The following is a 16,532-nucleotide window of genomic DNA, read 5'->3' as shown; positions in this document are numbered from 1 at the left end:
GTATTGGTGTTCCCCTCTCTGGGCTGCTGGGGCTCCTGGCAATCCCGCAGGTTCCCCTTCTCTGGGCTCACCACTTTGGCATCACAGGCGTCCCAGGGGTCAGCACTGTCTGGGGTCCCTGTTTCAGGGTCCTGGGGTATCCATGGGTCCCCCCTGTCCATGCTCCCAACATGTCCAGGCTTCTGGAGCACCCCCAGCTCTCGTATTGCCCATTTCTGCTCCCCCAGTGCCGGTTTCCCTGCTGCCCTGCCGGTACCGGGCGATCCCCACGTGGCTCTGGGCTGGCAGTGCAGCCCCTGGCCCGGGCAGATCATTCTGCTCTCTGACACTGTCTACCAACCCAAGAGGACAGTTATCCTGTAGGCAAGTCTTCCACTAAAGACTGAGGCAAAGAAGGTGTTAAGCACCTCTGCCTTCTCCTCATCTGCGGTTACTAAGTCCCCTCCCACATCTAATAAAGAACAAGGGTTGGTCCTACCCTTCCTTTTGCCATTAATATATTTGTAAAAACATTTTTTTATTATCCCTTACAAAATGTCCCAAGTTAAGTTCATACTGCCCTTTGGCCTCCCTAATTTCTTTCCTACGTGCCCGAGCAACCCCCTTAAATACTTGCTGAGAGACCTGACCCTCCTTCCAAAGATGATAAATCCTCTTTTTATTCCTATGTTCCATCAAAACCTCCTTGCCCATCCAGGCTGGACGTTTGCCTCATCAACTCTTCTTTCAGCACACAGGGACAGTCTGTTCCTGTTCCCACAAGATCTCTGTTTTGAAGCACACCCACCCTTCCCAAACTCCTTTGTTTTTAAGGGCTGCTTCCCAAGGAACTCTCTGAATAAGTCTGCTAATCAGGCCAAAGTCTGCCCTCCAGAAGTCCAATGTAAAAGTCTTATAGATGTTCCTCCTGATTTCACAAATATTGGGAACTCTATAATTTCATGCTCACTATGCCCCAAGCGGCCTCCAACCACCACATCTCCCCCCAGCCCATCTCTAATCCCAAACAACAGGTCCAGCATAGTCCCTCCCCTGCTGGGCTCACTCACCAGCTGTGACAAAAAGTTGTCCTCCACACACTCTAAAAACTTGGAGGCTGCCTCTGAATTCCACTTCTCCAGAGGCTTGTTCAGCCTTCAGCTCTTCAGTTCAGGAATTCAGTGCCCCAGAGCTCATTAACATTCAGCACACCTTAAGAAGCTGAGCCTCTGGGAATAATCTGATTTACATTTCCAAATCTTTCGTGGTTAATTGGACAGATTTCAGAACTGCATTCCAAGTGAATATATTATATTTACAAAGACAGTGAGGAAATATTTTTTGGTCCTGTTTAGGTTTTCCTGTAAATTCATTGATATGTGCAATCTCCAATTGATACTGAATCCAAGTACCTCCTCATGCATTTGGAATAGATATGAAAATCAAGACCCTTTATGTCTGACAATCAATCAGACTCTGTCCCTACCCCTATCCCACCATTTCCCCCATCCAAGCCCTGGCACTCAGAGCAGCCTTGTGCAAATCTGAGCTCCCTCCAGCCCAGGCTGGACCTGCAGGTTTCAGCTCCTTGGCTCCAATTCCCCCCTGCTTTCCTTGGAGAAGGAGCTGCCAGAGACCAGAGGGATGTTCATTTATTGTCAGCCAGCAAAGCCAAGGGAAGGCACAGCTCTGTAAAATGCAAAAGTCATTCATTTCCCTGGCTGTGCCCTGCACCTGATCCCCACAGCTTGTCCTGTTTCCTTCATCCCTGCATTGCCAGGCACTTTCTGGGACAAGGGAGCTCTGCTCTGGGGATGGAGGGAGGTCCAAGTGCCACCATTGGAGTGGGAACCACAACTCATCAGGTTTGTGTCCTTTGGGGGTCAGGAACTGGTGGGACTCAGAGGCACAGAAAGTTTCTCTTCAAGGCCAGCAGACCACAGTTGAACAGGACACAATTTAATAACAATCACGCTCCTCCCTGAGCTATGTGCAATGTCCCAGTAGTGTCTGATGAGTGCACCATCCACAGGTGATTTCGATACTAAAATTAATTTTAGACAAATGTGGTAATAGATATAAACACAATTAAGTTCTTGTATCAGGATGCTCATCCTGGTGTGGGGGTGTCGTGAACGGCGGGAGAAATGCGACACACTATATGCATGAATAGCAAATCTCGAACTTTATTGAAAGCTTACACATATTTATATTGGTGTTAATGAAGCTTATACATATTGCAAAAGCTGAGCTCATCATTGGTTAAAGCACACTTAGATTAACTACACCTACTCTTATCTTCTAACAATTATTTTGCTTCTATATTTGCATTCTTCTAACTTCTCTACCTAAGATAACTACATTTTCTGGCAAGCAATTTTCTCCCCCGTCTTCTCGTTTCAGAGAAGGTCACTGTGACCTTTGTCAGTGATTGGACACTGGTTGCTCAGTTCCCAGCTTGTTTCTCCTATCTTTATCTATTGGTATCACATCGAAATGTCTTTTCTCAGCTAACCAATTATTCAAAAAGCTCTCTACATGGGTGCACAACAGCTCAAACAATTCCTGATTTGCAAAGCTGCCAGTGGTGGATGGAGAAGGGAGGTCAGGCTGCTCTTGGTGCTGAGGAAATGCTGAAAGCAGCCTGACTCATTTCATCTCCTCATGCCCTGGCTGATCTCCCCTCTTTCCCCTCCCACCCATTGGCTTTTGTCTCCCACCAGCCCCCCTGTGAAGAGCCTGGCTCTGTGTTCTCCATCCCCTCCTCGCTGGCACTGCCAGGCTGGGATGAGGAGCCCCTCAGCCTTCCCTGCTCCAGGCTGGACAAGCCCAGCTCCCTCAGCCTCTGCTCACAGCCCAAGGGCTCCAGCCCCACCTTGGAGGCCCTTCCCAGGCCCTGCTCCAGCTGCCAGACATCTTTCCTGCCCTGGGCAACCCAACCCAGGCCACAGTGACCTGGATAATCCCCGTCCTTGATGTCCTGGTCACAGAGCCCTGGCCCCTTGTCCCCTGTCAGGCTCTGGGGTGGATCCTGTGGAACATCCTTTGGTGGAGGCTGTGGCTCCAGGTGGGCCGGGGGGATCCCAGGGGACAGGGACCCTGCTGGGCATGGACAGCATTGGACTTGTTGGGAGAAACAGTGAGGGGGAGCTGGGGCAGAGTGAGCAACCCAGTGACCTGACACAGCCCTGCTGGGATGTCACACAGCCCCTCTGGGATGTCACAGCCTCCTCTGTGATGTCACAGCCCATTCTCTAATGTTACACAGCCCCTCTGGGATGTCACAGACCATTCTTTGATGTCACAGAGCTGCTCTCTGATGTCACAGACCATTCTCTGATGTCACAGAGCTGCTCTCTGATGTCACACCCGAGTCTGTGATGTCATAGTCTGCCCTGTGATGTCAGACCTCTGCCCTGTGATGTCACAGCTGGCTCTGTGATGTCACAGATGCAGTCTATGATGCCACAGCTGCTCAATGACCTCACATGATCCACTCTGTGATGTCACAGCCCACTCTGTGACCTCATGTTACCAGATGATAAATTGTCTCCACCAGCTGAGCTGACACCTGGAGATTGTTCTCCACAACCCCAGGCCTGTGGAGACCACTCAATGCCCATTGTGTGAGAAGGGGAACTGGAAGTTCAGCAGCCTCAGTGTCCTGCCAGCTCAGCCAGGCCCACGGGAACATTGGGCTCCACGAGCACCAGGGACCAGCAGAGAGATGCCCAGGACAGAAGAACACATGGGTTAAGGGGAGGGGAAATATGTTAATGATTTTGGGGAAATGATTATCACATGTGTGAAAAAGAATAGAAAATCACCAAATTTGCAGATGACACCAAGCTGGGTGTGAGTGTGGATCTGCTGGAGGGTAGGAGGGCTCTGCACAGGGCCCTGGACAGGCTGGATCCAGGGCCCAAATCCAACAAGGTGAGGTTGAACAAGTCCAAGTGCCGGGTCCTGCACTTTGGCCACAACAACCCCTGCAGCTCTACAGGCTGGGGACAGAGGGGCTGGAGAGCAGCCAGGCAGAAAGGGACCTGCAGGGACAGATGGACAGCAGGCTGGACATGAGCCAGCCGTGTGCCCAGGTGGCCAAGAAGGCCAATGGCTCCTGGCCTGGCTCAGGAATGGTGTGGCCAGCAGGAGCAGGGCAGGGATTGTTCCCCTGTGCTCAGCACTGCTTGGGCAGCACCTCGAGTGCTGTTTGCAGTTCTGGGCCCCCAGTTTAGGAAGGACATGGAGGGGCTGGAGCGTGTCCAGAGAAGGGCAACAAGGCTGGGGAGGGGTCTGGAACACAAGAGCTTTGAGGAGCAGCTGAGGGAGCTGGGGTTGTTTATCCTGGAGGAGGCCCAGGGGAGACAAGGCCGTGTCAGGGTACAGGTTGGACTTGATGATCTCCATGGCCTGTTCCAGCCTTGCTGATTCTGGGATTCTCTGAAAGAACCCTTGGAGCAGCTGCAGGATGAGCCCTGGGCCTCCTCTTGAGGAGCTCCAGCAGCCCAGGTCCCTCAGCTTCTCCTGGCAGCCCCAGAGCCCATCCTGTCAGTCGTGCAGAGCCTCTGCAGCTCCTCCTCACTGCCCAGAACAGGGAGCCCCAGAGGCAGACACAGCAGCCCAGATGTGCCCCCCTGGCCTGGGGTGCCTCTGGCAAGGGAGCAGCAGCAGGCACTGCAGGAGCCTGCAGACAATTCCTGCAGCACTTGTAGGATGATCCTGCTGCCCAAGGGACGTTCCCATGGGGCCAAGTCAGGAACTGCAATGGGCAGTGGGGCCAGAGAGGAAAGGGCAACCAGGGATGGGCTTTTTGCAGGGGAGGGAACAGGGGTGGGCAATGGGAGGAAATTTGCACAAGGGAAGACTAAAGAAAGCAAAGGCGAAGCAAAGGAAATGCTCAGGGCAGTTTGGGGGTGGCTGCCAGGCAGCCCTGGCTCTGAGCAACAGCGTCTGCAGTGGCACAGGAAACTCCCAGCGGATGGGAACAAACTTTCTGGCTGAGTGCAGAGGCCAGGACAAAGCTGAGTGGTTTCCCTGGTGTCCCCCAGCCCTTGCTGGCCCCAGGGCTGATGGCATTTGTGCTCCCTCAGGTTCATGTCCCCACAGCAACAGCATGGGGGTGCTCCCCCTGCTGTGGGCAATGCAAACAGGGGCTGCTGAGCCAGTGCTGCCGTGTCTGTGCCTGCAAGGCTGGGGCACCTGTGTGAGCTGGGGGAGAGGCCAGGGCTGCAGAGGGGGGATGTTGTTGGCAGCTGCATGAGGAGGCTCTGGGACGCTGCCCTGGGCTGTGCAGCGCACTGGGGATGGATCAGCCCCTGCTCTGCTGCTCCTTCCCGTCTGCCCCAGGGCCCTTGCAGAGCCCCAGCCATGCTGTTTGCCCCCAGCCTGCCCACGGCCAGCCTGGGGCTGCTCATGGGGGTTTCTGTGCTGAGCATTGGCCTGGCCGTGTTCTTGAGAGAGCCTGGGCAAGGAGCCTGGAGCCCCCAGGGCCTGGCCTGAGGCGTCAGCGCTGCCCCAGCAGTGTCTATGGCCTGTCCCTGCTGCAGCCCCGGCACTGCCATCCCCAGGGCTGTGCCCGGCCCCGAGAGCACTCAGGCCCTGCAGCAACACCAGGGCCACCAGGGCAGCGGGGCAGGGCCACGGCAGCAGCACTGGCAACACCAAGTGCTGCTGCTGCTGCTGGGCACAGCTGCTGGGCCAGCCCTGATCTGCCCCAGCTCTGCACACAGACATTGCTGCTGCAGCTCCAGAGAAGGCATCAAAAGGGCATCTCTGCAGAAAACTCTGCTGGGAGATGCTTTAGTTCCTTTAAAGGCACCAAGAGCTCATTGACACAGTCTGTGGCCACAGGGAAGACAGAGAGAAACAAAATGAGAAACGGCACAAACAATGACATTTCTTTGTGGACAATATGAAAAAAACTAAAACAAAGAAAAAGAACCGCCAAATTGAAACCAACAAGAAGTATTAAAGATTACTTTTATTACAAGTGATTTTCAGAAATTGGCAAGCAGATGAATGTTCCTGAAAGCATCCAGTCATCAGTCTCCACACTGCAGCCTTGAGCTCCTGGTTCCTCAGGCTGTAGATGAGGGGGTTCAGGGCTGGAGGCACCACTGAGTACAGAACTGACAGGGCCAGGTCCAGGGATGGGGAGGACATGGAGGGGGGCTTCAACGGAGCAAATATGCCAGTGCTGACAAACAGGGAGAGCACGGCCAGGTGAGGGAGGCAGGTGGAAAAGGCTTTGTGCTGTCCCTGCTCAGAGGGGATCCTCAGCACAGCCCTGAAGATCTGCACATAGGAGAAAGCAATGAACACAAAACAACCAAATACCAAAGAGGCACTAACTGTGATGAGTCCAACTTCCCTGAGAGTGTTGGAGTGTGAGCAGGAGAGCCTGAGGATCTGTGGCACCTCACAGAAGAACTGGCCCACGGCATTGCCATGGCACAGGGAAAATGTATTGGCTGTGCGCACGAGAGCATGGAGAAAGGCACTGGCCCAGGCAGCTGCTGCCATGTGGGCACAAGCTCTGCTGCCCAGGAGGGTCCCGTAGTGCAGGGGTTTGCAGATGGACACGTAGCGGCCGTAGCACATGATGGTCAGCAGTGAATACCCTGCTGGGATAAAGAACAGAAAGAAAAAGAGCTGAGCAGCACAAGCTGAGTAGGAGATGGTGCTGGTGTCCCGGAGGGAATTGTGCATGGCTTTGGGGACAGTGGTGCAGATGGAGCCCAGGTCGCTGAGGGCCAGGCTGAGCAGGAAGAAGAACATGGGCGTGTGCAGGTGGTGGCCGCAGGCTGCGGCGCTGATGATGAGGCCGTTGGCCAGGAGGGCAGCCAGGGAGATGCCCAGCAAGAGGCAGAAGTGCAGGAGCTGCAGCTGCCGCGTGTCTGCCAATGCCAGCAGGAGGAAGTGCCTGATAGAGCTGCTGTTGGACATTTGCTGGGGCTGGCCATGGGCACCTGTTCATGGAGAAAGGACAGCGAAGAGTTAGAGGAGATCCCTGTAACCAAAATCAAAGCCATTTCCCATACACTCTCCCCAAAACACACACAGAGACATCCTTTTGTGTTCAAGAGTTCTGGGGTTTTTCTTATAAGTTTCCCCACATGTCTTCTGGTATTTTTGGATATCAGAAACCCTCAGCATTTCTGCTGCACTCAGGGAGAACAGAGCAAGTTCTGTGAGGCAGAGTGATGAGTGGAGACTGAGGAGAGATGGTCTGTCATTGTGACCTGTTCAGAGTTTCTCTGGGCTTTAACCTGTCTCAGGTGGAGGGTGATCACCTTCCCATGCTTCCCCTAAAATGTCACCAGGTACTGCTGAGAGCAGATGGATCCACCCCAGCCCAGCTGCACATTTGTAGCCAAGGACTCGCATTGCTCATTTCACCAACCCAGCAGCATTTTCAGAGTCAGAACACCTCTGCCTTTCCCCATCAATCTCATGACTCAGAGATGCTCTAGGACAGGTTTGCACCCTGGATTGAAGCTCCCAGCTTGGACTGAAATCTCAGGGAGACTCCCAAGTGTCCTTCTGATGGCATTGGATGAAGGGAGATGCAGCTCCTTCCCTGGCTGCACTGACAGCATTGCCCAGAGCCGGGCACTGGGGACAGCATCACCCTGAGCCAGCTGTGCCCCCTCCAGAGCCCCCAGGGCCGGGCAGCTGCTCCCAGCCCTGTGCTCTGCAGAGGGAACTGGGCCCGGGGCTGCAGAGCTGCCCCACGGCTCTGCTGCAGCCCTGCCTGCACAGGAGGGGCTGCACGCCTTGGAGCCCCGGCCCTGAGGGCAGAGGCTTGGCTGGGGCACAGGAGGGAGGGGGCTTGTTCAGAGGGAGGGGCTGCACTGCAGGGGATCCTGTGCACATCTCTAATCTTAGCCTGCCACAGCATTGCTGGGTTTTGTTTTCTCTCCTTCCCTGATCTTCTCTCTGTTTCCTGGAGACTTTCCTCCTACAGGTGTTTCCCTGTGCCTGATCTCTCCCTGCCAGCACTCACAGACCCCAAATCTCTGTGCACTCCCTGTGCCCCTACAGCCTGTTTGCAGGGCATGGGCTGGGGGCAGGTTCTGTTTGCAGCTTGGAGAAAGGACAGCTCAGACGGAATCTCATGGGTCCAGCAAAGGTGATGCTGGTCCAGCCATGGACAGAGGAGTGGCTGAAAGCACATTAGGGATCTCCTGTGAACCTATTGATCACTAAAAGTAACAGTTCCGGTGTCTCAGGCACTTGTCAAAATCCATAATCATCCTTTAATATTTATCGCCCCCCCTGCCATTCTCCAATAATAGGAAACTGAAAACAAAGTCTTAGGAAATTTCCTCATTTTTATCAAAATCCTTGTCTTGGGAATATTCTGTGACTGATCAGAGCCCCTCAGTACATCAGAGCTTCATGAGCATTTCACCTCCCCTGCACCAGAAATACTCAGAGTGGTACTCACAGGGTCTGCAGGCACTGGGATGTTGCAGCTTCAGGAGATCACTGCAGGAGCTGCAGCTGCATTGTCCTGCAGCCAGAGGTTGCTGTGCCAAGGGCTGGCAGTGATTGTGCCCCAGGCACTTCTCAGCCCCTTCCCAGCCCTGAGTGATTGAAGCTCTCTGTGCCTCTGTGCTGTGCCCGGGCTGGCTGCAGGCAGTGCCCCAGCCCTGCTGGGCTGTGCACAGGAGCTGCTCCTGGCCAGAGCTGTCTCTCTGCAGCTCTGCTGCCCTTGCCAGGAGCTGCCTCTGGGCCAGGAGCCCGGCCCAGCTCAGCAGCACAGACACAGCACCAGGACTTCAATGAGCCCCTGGGGCTTTGTGCTCAGGCCCTGAACATCAGTCCCTGAGAGGGAGCTGAAGAAATCTCTCCAGAACTCCGAGTCACAATCCAACTCCAAAGTTTCTTGAAGTTTTAATGGGTCCCACTGAGGGATAGGACTGAGAAAGTGTCCCCAGGCCCCAGGCAGAGCAGAGAACTGGAGGCAGTGATGACAGGTGGGGACAAAGAGAAGCCAAGTCTGGGTGCCCTGGGGCACAGCAGGGTCTGTGGCACCAAGGGCTGGGAGGAGACACCTTGTCCTGAGGCCCTGGGGCCTCCTGGCACAGCCCCAGCCAGGCTGGGCACTGTCAGCCCCTTGTCCTGCCCTCAACATCCCCCCGTAGCCCACATCCCAGTGGCCTCAAGGATCTGCTGGAAGGAGTCCCAGGGGAGCCTTGCTCAGGAATGGCCCTGGGGGCTCCTGAATGCTCCCAGGGACTGCAGGTTTTTCAAAGGACTTTGGGTTTTGCTTTTGCCTTGGAGTCTCTGAGAGGTCTGTGCAATCATGGCCTCCAATTATCTGCTGTAATTAGTCCCTGGAGAGGCTTTGTCAGTAACAACACTCAGTGGGGCTCATTCATGCCTCAGGGTACTATTTCAGTTATTTTAAGGTACCTGGTGTTTCCCTTTTGATACAGACTCTGGGAGAGGTTTGTGCAATCATGGCCCCAATTATCTGCTTTAAGGAGTCCCTTGAGGGCTTTGTACTGACACTCAGTGGGGCTCATTAATACTTTGAGATACTCAAGATTTTTAAGGTACTTTGTGTGGAGGCTGGAGAACTGGCCAAGGAAAAGCCTGCTGTACTCCCCTGGAGGACCAACCCCTAAGCCATAACCTCTGGTTAGGGAGAGCAAAAAGATCACCCCCAAAATCCTTTGTTGCTTTATGTTGATCCCTTGCAACGCCTTGGTCCTTCCCCTTTGCTCTGCCCCTGTGCCCTGATCCCATTCACTCTAGTGTTCTGCCCTGCCCTTCGAGATCCCAATATAAAGCCCTGCTTTCCCTGCCTGAGTGGCTTTTTGTCCCTGGACCCTTTTGAGGATGAAGCTCAGGAAAGGTTCTCCTTGGAACCCCACACCAAGACCCCGTCTCTCCTCCTGCGTCGCCGGGATCACAGAAGAGCTGAAATCACTCGGCATGAGCACAGACATTGCCTGTGCCCCGAGGTATCTTCTTCAAGAAGTTTCTTCGGGAAGGTTGCAGCGCTCTGAGGACCACCTGCCACAACCTGTGGCACCCAACGTGCGGCCTCTGCAAAGAGATCCCTGAAGAAGTGTCTCCTGCAGCCTCCCACTGCAGGACAAAAGTCGCTGTTGGCGCAGCCGCTTTCCCCAGGAGAAGCCCTCATGTTTTAGTGGGGGCTGTCCAAAGGGCGACCGGGACCCTCCGAAGACTGAAGAGGCCGAAGAGCTCCCGGAGTAGCGGAGGCCAATTGAGGGGCTGAGCACCTGCCCAGCAGATTTTCATTGACCCAATGGGCAATGGCCCAAAGAGCAACTGTAAGTTATATCTATCTATCTATCTATCTATCTATCTATCTATCTATCTATATATATATATATATATATGAGGGTCTTCTGTTTTTTCATTTTCCTTTTTCTGCTGGGTGTGGGAACAAAGTCTGAGGATGGGCAACAACCTTAGTCACCCTAAGCTGAGTCCTCCTCAAAGACACGACTATTCCAAGGTTGTGGGTGTCCTTGTTGATTGGAGAATTTGTTTTTCTAAGGGAAATTGGAAAGCTTTTGTTCATTTTCTTTCCAAATACTTTGTGAATGTTATGAGGGAATTGGTTTTATTGCTTGAGTTTTGGATGTGGTTGGGATCAAGTTATTTGGTTTACAAATGGAGGGAAATTTTAAAGTGGGGAGGTTTTATCCTCTTTTCCATTTATCCTTATTTTCATTCGATTTATGATTCAGTTAAACAATTGGGGGAAAATTCAGGAAAAGTTTTTGGTCCCCAGTTCAAAACCACTTCCCCTTCTTCCTGTCCCCATGTACCCAAAACCCTTCCTCACCTGAGGGGCAATGGGCTGGCAGTCGTTGTCACTTGGCCCAGGGTTGCTATCGATCCCCTGACGCCTCCCGATCCCCTCTCTCCCTTTGCCTGGACAGCAAAGCATCTGCTGCCCTGGACCTTCCCCTCATCCTCCCTCCTGTGCCCCTTTACCCACTTCCCCCTCCTGTCGATTCCCCACAAAACAGTGCCAGCAACATATCCAGCCCCACCATTTTGTTGCCTCCATTTCCAAGTTTTCCCACCCTTACACCCCAAAGTGGCCACCTCCCCACCTCTCGTCCTCCCTTTTCTGTGCCCTCCATTGCACTCGTCTCCCCCCTTCCCCCCATGTTGATGGGTGTAACCACACCAGGACCCCCCCATTGATCAGGAATCCCCTCCCCATCGTGGACCCCGTTGCAGTTGTGTATAAACAGGGGAGAAGGACAACATCACCCAGCTCCTGGGACCCCATCCCCTGCAGGGACACCTCCTCAGCAGAATGTCCCCGGGTTGTCCAGAGCCGTGCCCCTGCCCCAGGTGGGGATGGCGTGCTGGCGGGGTGCCCTGCTGCTGCACAGACCTGCAGGGACAGCCCCTGCCAGTGCCCGTCACCAGCGGAGCACACTGCCCCTGGAGCAGGCAGGTTGGAGCTGGGAGACATCCTGCCCCGTTTGGGATTTCAGGAGGCAGCACCCACTCGGGGTCACAGGCCCATGGACATGAACACTGGTGGAGGAAAGATCTAATGTTAAAAACATCATCCAGGCAATGCTCTTTTGACAAGTTCTGCCCTGAGTTTTCCTTAAGAAGATCTGAAACGTTCAATGTCACCAGCAAAAGCTGCTGCAATGGCTGCAGGCCAGCAGAGCAGGGCTGTCAGCTGTGAAACAAGTGCTGCCACAAGCAGCAGCTCCCCCAGGGCAGCAAATCAAGAGCTGGGAAGGAGCTGATCTGAAGGCCAAACCTCCTTAGCTCCTTCTGAAAGAGCAGGAACAGTTCCTCATTCCAATGAGGTGGAATGCTGGGCACCACAGCTCCAGGTGAGGACTGGACACAAGTTTGCTCCCACTGAGTGCTGTGATGGGTTCTGCAGGAGCTCTGGGCTCCTGTGCTTGCCAGGCACAATGAGCAGAGAAGGAGCCAAGTGCACTGATGTGGGAAATGGATTTGTAGAAAGTTTTCAGGGCCTAATAGAAGGCCCACACAGTATGAATCTGTTTATAAACATTGAGACAAGAAATGCTAACTTAAAAATGCCATGGAATAGGACAGATATTGTTGAGAGAGGAATGGAGGTGGAAAAAAGTTTCAAAAGATGGCCTTGCAAATAAGACTTTGGAAAAATAGAGCTATGAAAGATGCATTGTAGTGGGACCCACAAGGGGTAGTTTTAAATAATTGGCTTTAAGGCATCTACAACATGGCATGGCAAAAGTCTGATAGACCAAGAAACACTTATAATGTATTGTAATTAGGAAATAGTTGGCTTCTGATTGTGATGGTGTGAATTATAACATCTGTATTGTCTCACCCTTCTCATGAGACTGAAAATGGAATAAAGGTTTTTAAAACACCTCTCAGTGTCCCCATCTCTAGGTCAAGAAAAGAGTATTATCCAACACACTGACACACCTTTGCCTCGAGCACAACCCAGCCTGGACCAAACACACTGAAAGGTTTCCCCTTTGGGCCATGACTCGAAACGTCAGGTCTGCTGTTTGACAACTCAGGTTGGTTTGGTGTCAAGGAGTTTCCCTCAGAAATACTGGATTTGTCTTCCTCTGTGCCTTCCCCTCAGCAGCCTTGGGGATGCTCCTGTGTGAAGCCATCTGTCTCACACAGTTTGAGACAACTTAAAACAGGATATTGTGCAATAAGTCATCTCCTCTAAAGTGTTCCAACAATCCCTTTCCAGCAATAGGAAATTATTACTAATAGATGAAAGCGGGAAAAACCCCAGCAGTTTATTAACAAACAGAATCCCCCCATGACACACGTTACAAGAAGGCGCCAGGTTCTCTCTCGGCAAGAACAGGAGCTGTCACGGATCAGTTCCAGCAGCTGATGGAAGCTCGGTGGCTCATGCGGCGTCGACTTTCTCCCATGGCAGAGCTCCATGGAACGGTCAGGGCAGGGGAAGCAGCTGGGCTGGAGCCCCTCGCTGTCTTTTCTCCCCGGCGTGGCTCAGCTCACAGACTCTCGGGCTGGGAGCGGGGCCGCTCCGCTTCTGCCGGCACCATGTCCCTGGGCTTGGACAAACAGTTTTCTGCCAGGAGAGCCCTGCACACTGCTCCACAGATCTCCCAGAAAGGCCCAAACCAACTCCAAACACTCTGTCTGCAGCAGCTTTTCACAAAGGGCTGCAGAAATCCAGGACAGCTGCAAGTGAGTGTCGCAAGGCTCTTGTCTTGTTCCTGACAGCAGAATTCTTGATGATCTGATGCAATTTTATTCAAATGTAACAAGAGAGCTGAGATATTTTGTTAAAATATTTCATGAGGAGTAACAAGCCTTGGGAGCATGAGGTACAGGACTGACGTGCGAAAGCATGAGCATATCCTCCAAAGTGGCCAGTTTAATTGTCCATTTTATTACTCTTGTACTTATTCCACACTAATATGGAAAACCAAGCTTTTCTTGGAGGCAAAACAGGCATGGGATACACTACAGTCCCTCGCAGGCTCACCAGGGCTGGCAGTGACAAAGCAGGCAGTCTGCTTCATTGTGAACCACTACAGAGCTACATCCCAATCTGGTTTAAGTAGCGTGGTATTATTAAGAGCTCCTTTTCTGCATGAGATACAAAAAGGAGATCCCAAATGATCTTCATGCAAGCATGCAGTCAAGAACTGGTCCTGCTATGCTAATGAAGCGTTTGCTTTGGCAATTACACTCTTCCCATTCATCTTTGGATGCAGACACTTCAGGTTCTCCCCTACACCCCTGCAAGGCTGGCAGTCGCTGGTTCCCATTTCCTGTTCTTCCCTAGAGATGGTGCAGTGGCTGCTTTGAGACAAAAAGCCCTGAGATCTGGACAGCTTGAAGGAGCATGAAATGCTGATTAAGCGCTCATATTGGTAATACCCAGGTCTGCACTGCCCAGTGCTCTGAAGCAGCAGCAGCAGCAGGACCATGCATCATTCCTGCTGGTGGATGTTCATGTTTCTGGTGTGCAAGAGCAATGGCTTTGAGGAGGGACAAAAATGCCCCTCTTCAAACAGTGGGTGTGCAAGGAGATGTGAAGTTTCACAGCCTTTTCTAGGATATTTCAGAATGATCTAAGAGAATATTGTGGCATGGAGTAGGTCCCTAATTTTGTCTCCAGAGAAATCCCCAAAGGGCACATTCACTCTGCTGCTGATGGCAACTCCATAAGCTCATGGACCCATTTTCCCTGCAACATGCCACCCTGCCTGGGCTTTACTAGGCCAGGACTAGACCCAGAGCAAAGCAAACACCTGCAGCCAGGTGACATTGTGTGACATCAGAAGCTGGCAACCATGAGGACTTTACTGTCAAAAGGTTACAGTTTGCACTGGGCCCAGAAGTGTTTTTCCCTAAGGCAAAGCACATTGAAACGTGAAGTTTAAAAGCTTCAAATGATTATGAAAGGAAACTGCAGAATAATTTCTGGAAGGGCAGCATTGTCAATGACCATGCAGCCCACCAAGAGCTGGAGCTGAATCCAGAATTGCTTCTTCCAGCTGTGCAGGAATTCATTACACTGGCAAGCACTGGTCCATGGGAACAAATGATCCCCAGGCTCTGGGCTGAATGGCACCCAGGCTGCAGTACAGAGTGGAGGAACCCTTGTCACTTGTTATTGGCCTCCCAGTGCACTCATCCTTCTGCAAACAAGGTGCAAACAACACAGCTGGACTGCTGTCCTGGGTAAATATACATACAGGTGACTCTGCCAAAGCCATGCATCATTTCCCAGGGAAAGACATGACCTCTTCTTACCTATGGAATTGTGATTGAAGACACCTGTGAGCCAGATCTGTGGGAGGTTGCAAAGGAGCAAAGCTTTGGCATTTGGGCACACTTCTCTTGGTTTCTTTGCTCAGGCCTTTGGTGAGCCCAGAACACACCTAGGTAGAAAACCTTTGACTAGACAGGATCTTTTGGATCCATTGTCCCCCAAACAGGTCAACAGGTGACCCTGTTGTAATGCCAAGTAACAAAGAGCAGCACAAATGACACAAAGAACACACAGCCAAAGAGGAAGAGGAGAGGCCCAATGAGGAAAGGATGTGGTGAGACACTGGCACATTGAGTGAGCTGCACTCCCATAATCTCTAGGCTAGCAGGTCCTGGTCTAACATTCTCCTTTTGGTTTATTTAAACTTTATTTATTTATTTACTTTTTTTCATCATCAAATGAAAATATATACAATTAAAAATATGTACTCAAATTTTAAAGACAGAATCAAAACACATTAATTCAAAACTACATCTAAAGATCAGAACATATGTACAGCTTTAACTACGAAGCCTAAGGCATCAATCCTGTTCTACAAACACTCTTCATACAGGTGGCAGCTTCTTCCTGAGCTTGGAGGAAAGAGAGCTCTTCTGGACGGGAGGAGGCGAGGACTTTGTGGGTGAGGGAACATCGGAAGTGTCCAGAGAAAACTTCTCGGTAAGACTGTAACCAGCCAGATCTGCAAAATGGAGACACAAAGTTTAACAGAGGCCACCATGCAAACCTAAAGCAGCTGAAGCTCCATATTTCATGGGACGCATTTCCTGCAAACTTCTAAACAGCTGCACAGGGAAACATGCTCCTGCTGGCAGACACTTGAGGCAGGCCAGGGCAAAACCCTGAGCCACTTGCCCAGAGCTAGCACAGGCACAGCCTGGCCTCTGGGCTGCCCTGGGACAGCAGGGAGCCCAGAGCCCTGTGCTCTCCAGGAATGGCTCAGCTGCACATGCACCCTCCTGCTCCTCTGCCTGCCCCACAGCTCAGCAGCCCTGCAGCTCCAGGGGCACTGGCAGCAGCACAGCTCCTTGCAGGGGCACATGCAGGGCACAGCTGTTCCCTGGCAATGTGCACAGCCTCTCTGCGCTGCCACAAGACCCTTCCTCCCAACAGAGACTGGCCCAGCTCCCCCCTCACCTCTGTGTGAGGCTGAGCCATGGTTCCCTTCACCTTGTCCTCCATCTGGAGCTGCTCCAGGCCCCCCATGCCATGACCAGGAAGGGCAATGGAGAGAATTAGCACAGTGCCTGTCTTTCAAAGACAGGGACCTATGTGAGTCATTGGAGTTTCCTGAAAGGAAGATAACCCAGGGACAGAAAGCACCATTTCTAGAGCACTGGCAGGGCAAAGATCCCAACAAGATAAAGAAACCTGAATAAATGGATGAGTGGGATTCTGGGCCAGGTTTGCCTGTGATGGCAGGGTCCTGCACATGACTGCTGGGTAGCAGATGGTGCCATTGCTCCTCTTTCTGGGTCTTTTTAGGACCCAGAGAAATCCCGATTGAGCCTGTGAAGCACTGAGCTTGGAAAGTAATGGTTCACTCTTCACTGTTCTTTGTATTTTTGTTGTTTGTTTTTTGTTTGTTTGTTTGTTTTGGTTTGTTTTATTTCTTAATTTGTTTTTTTTTTTTTGTATTTGTTTTTGGTTTTTGGGTTTTTTTTGTGAACAGCATCCATTTGTAACATCAGCTGAGGCTGCATCCACCCTGAGACCACTCATCATCTCAGTGAAGAGGAGGATGGAGAAGCAAACA

At 52.1% G+C, this 16,532-nt stretch overlaps 1 protein-coding gene across 1 annotated transcript in view; it reads right to left on the bottom strand.

The window, feature by feature from the left end:
- LOC136570875 (zinc finger protein 774-like) overlaps nucleotides 1–16,532 on the bottom strand; it is a 233,612-nt gene that overhangs the window by 1,158 nt on the left and 215,922 nt on the right. The window contains exon 3 of the mRNA XM_066571280.1: nucleotides 13,686–13,700. Coding sequence (XP_066427377.1) covers nucleotides 13,686–13,700 — 15 coding nt within the window. The remainder of the gene's footprint in view (nucleotides 1–13,685; nucleotides 13,701–16,532) is intronic.

The sequence above is a fragment of the Molothrus aeneus genome, unplaced genomic scaffold (assembly GCF_037042795.1).
Source record: "Molothrus aeneus isolate 106 unplaced genomic scaffold, BPBGC_Maene_1.0 scaffold_40, whole genome shotgun sequence".
In the NCBI taxonomy this organism is placed as follows: Eukaryota; Metazoa; Chordata; class Aves; order Passeriformes; family Icteridae; genus Molothrus; species Molothrus aeneus.
Note: the sequence above shows the minus strand (reverse complement) of the source record. Positions and strands in the feature narration are given on the sequence as shown.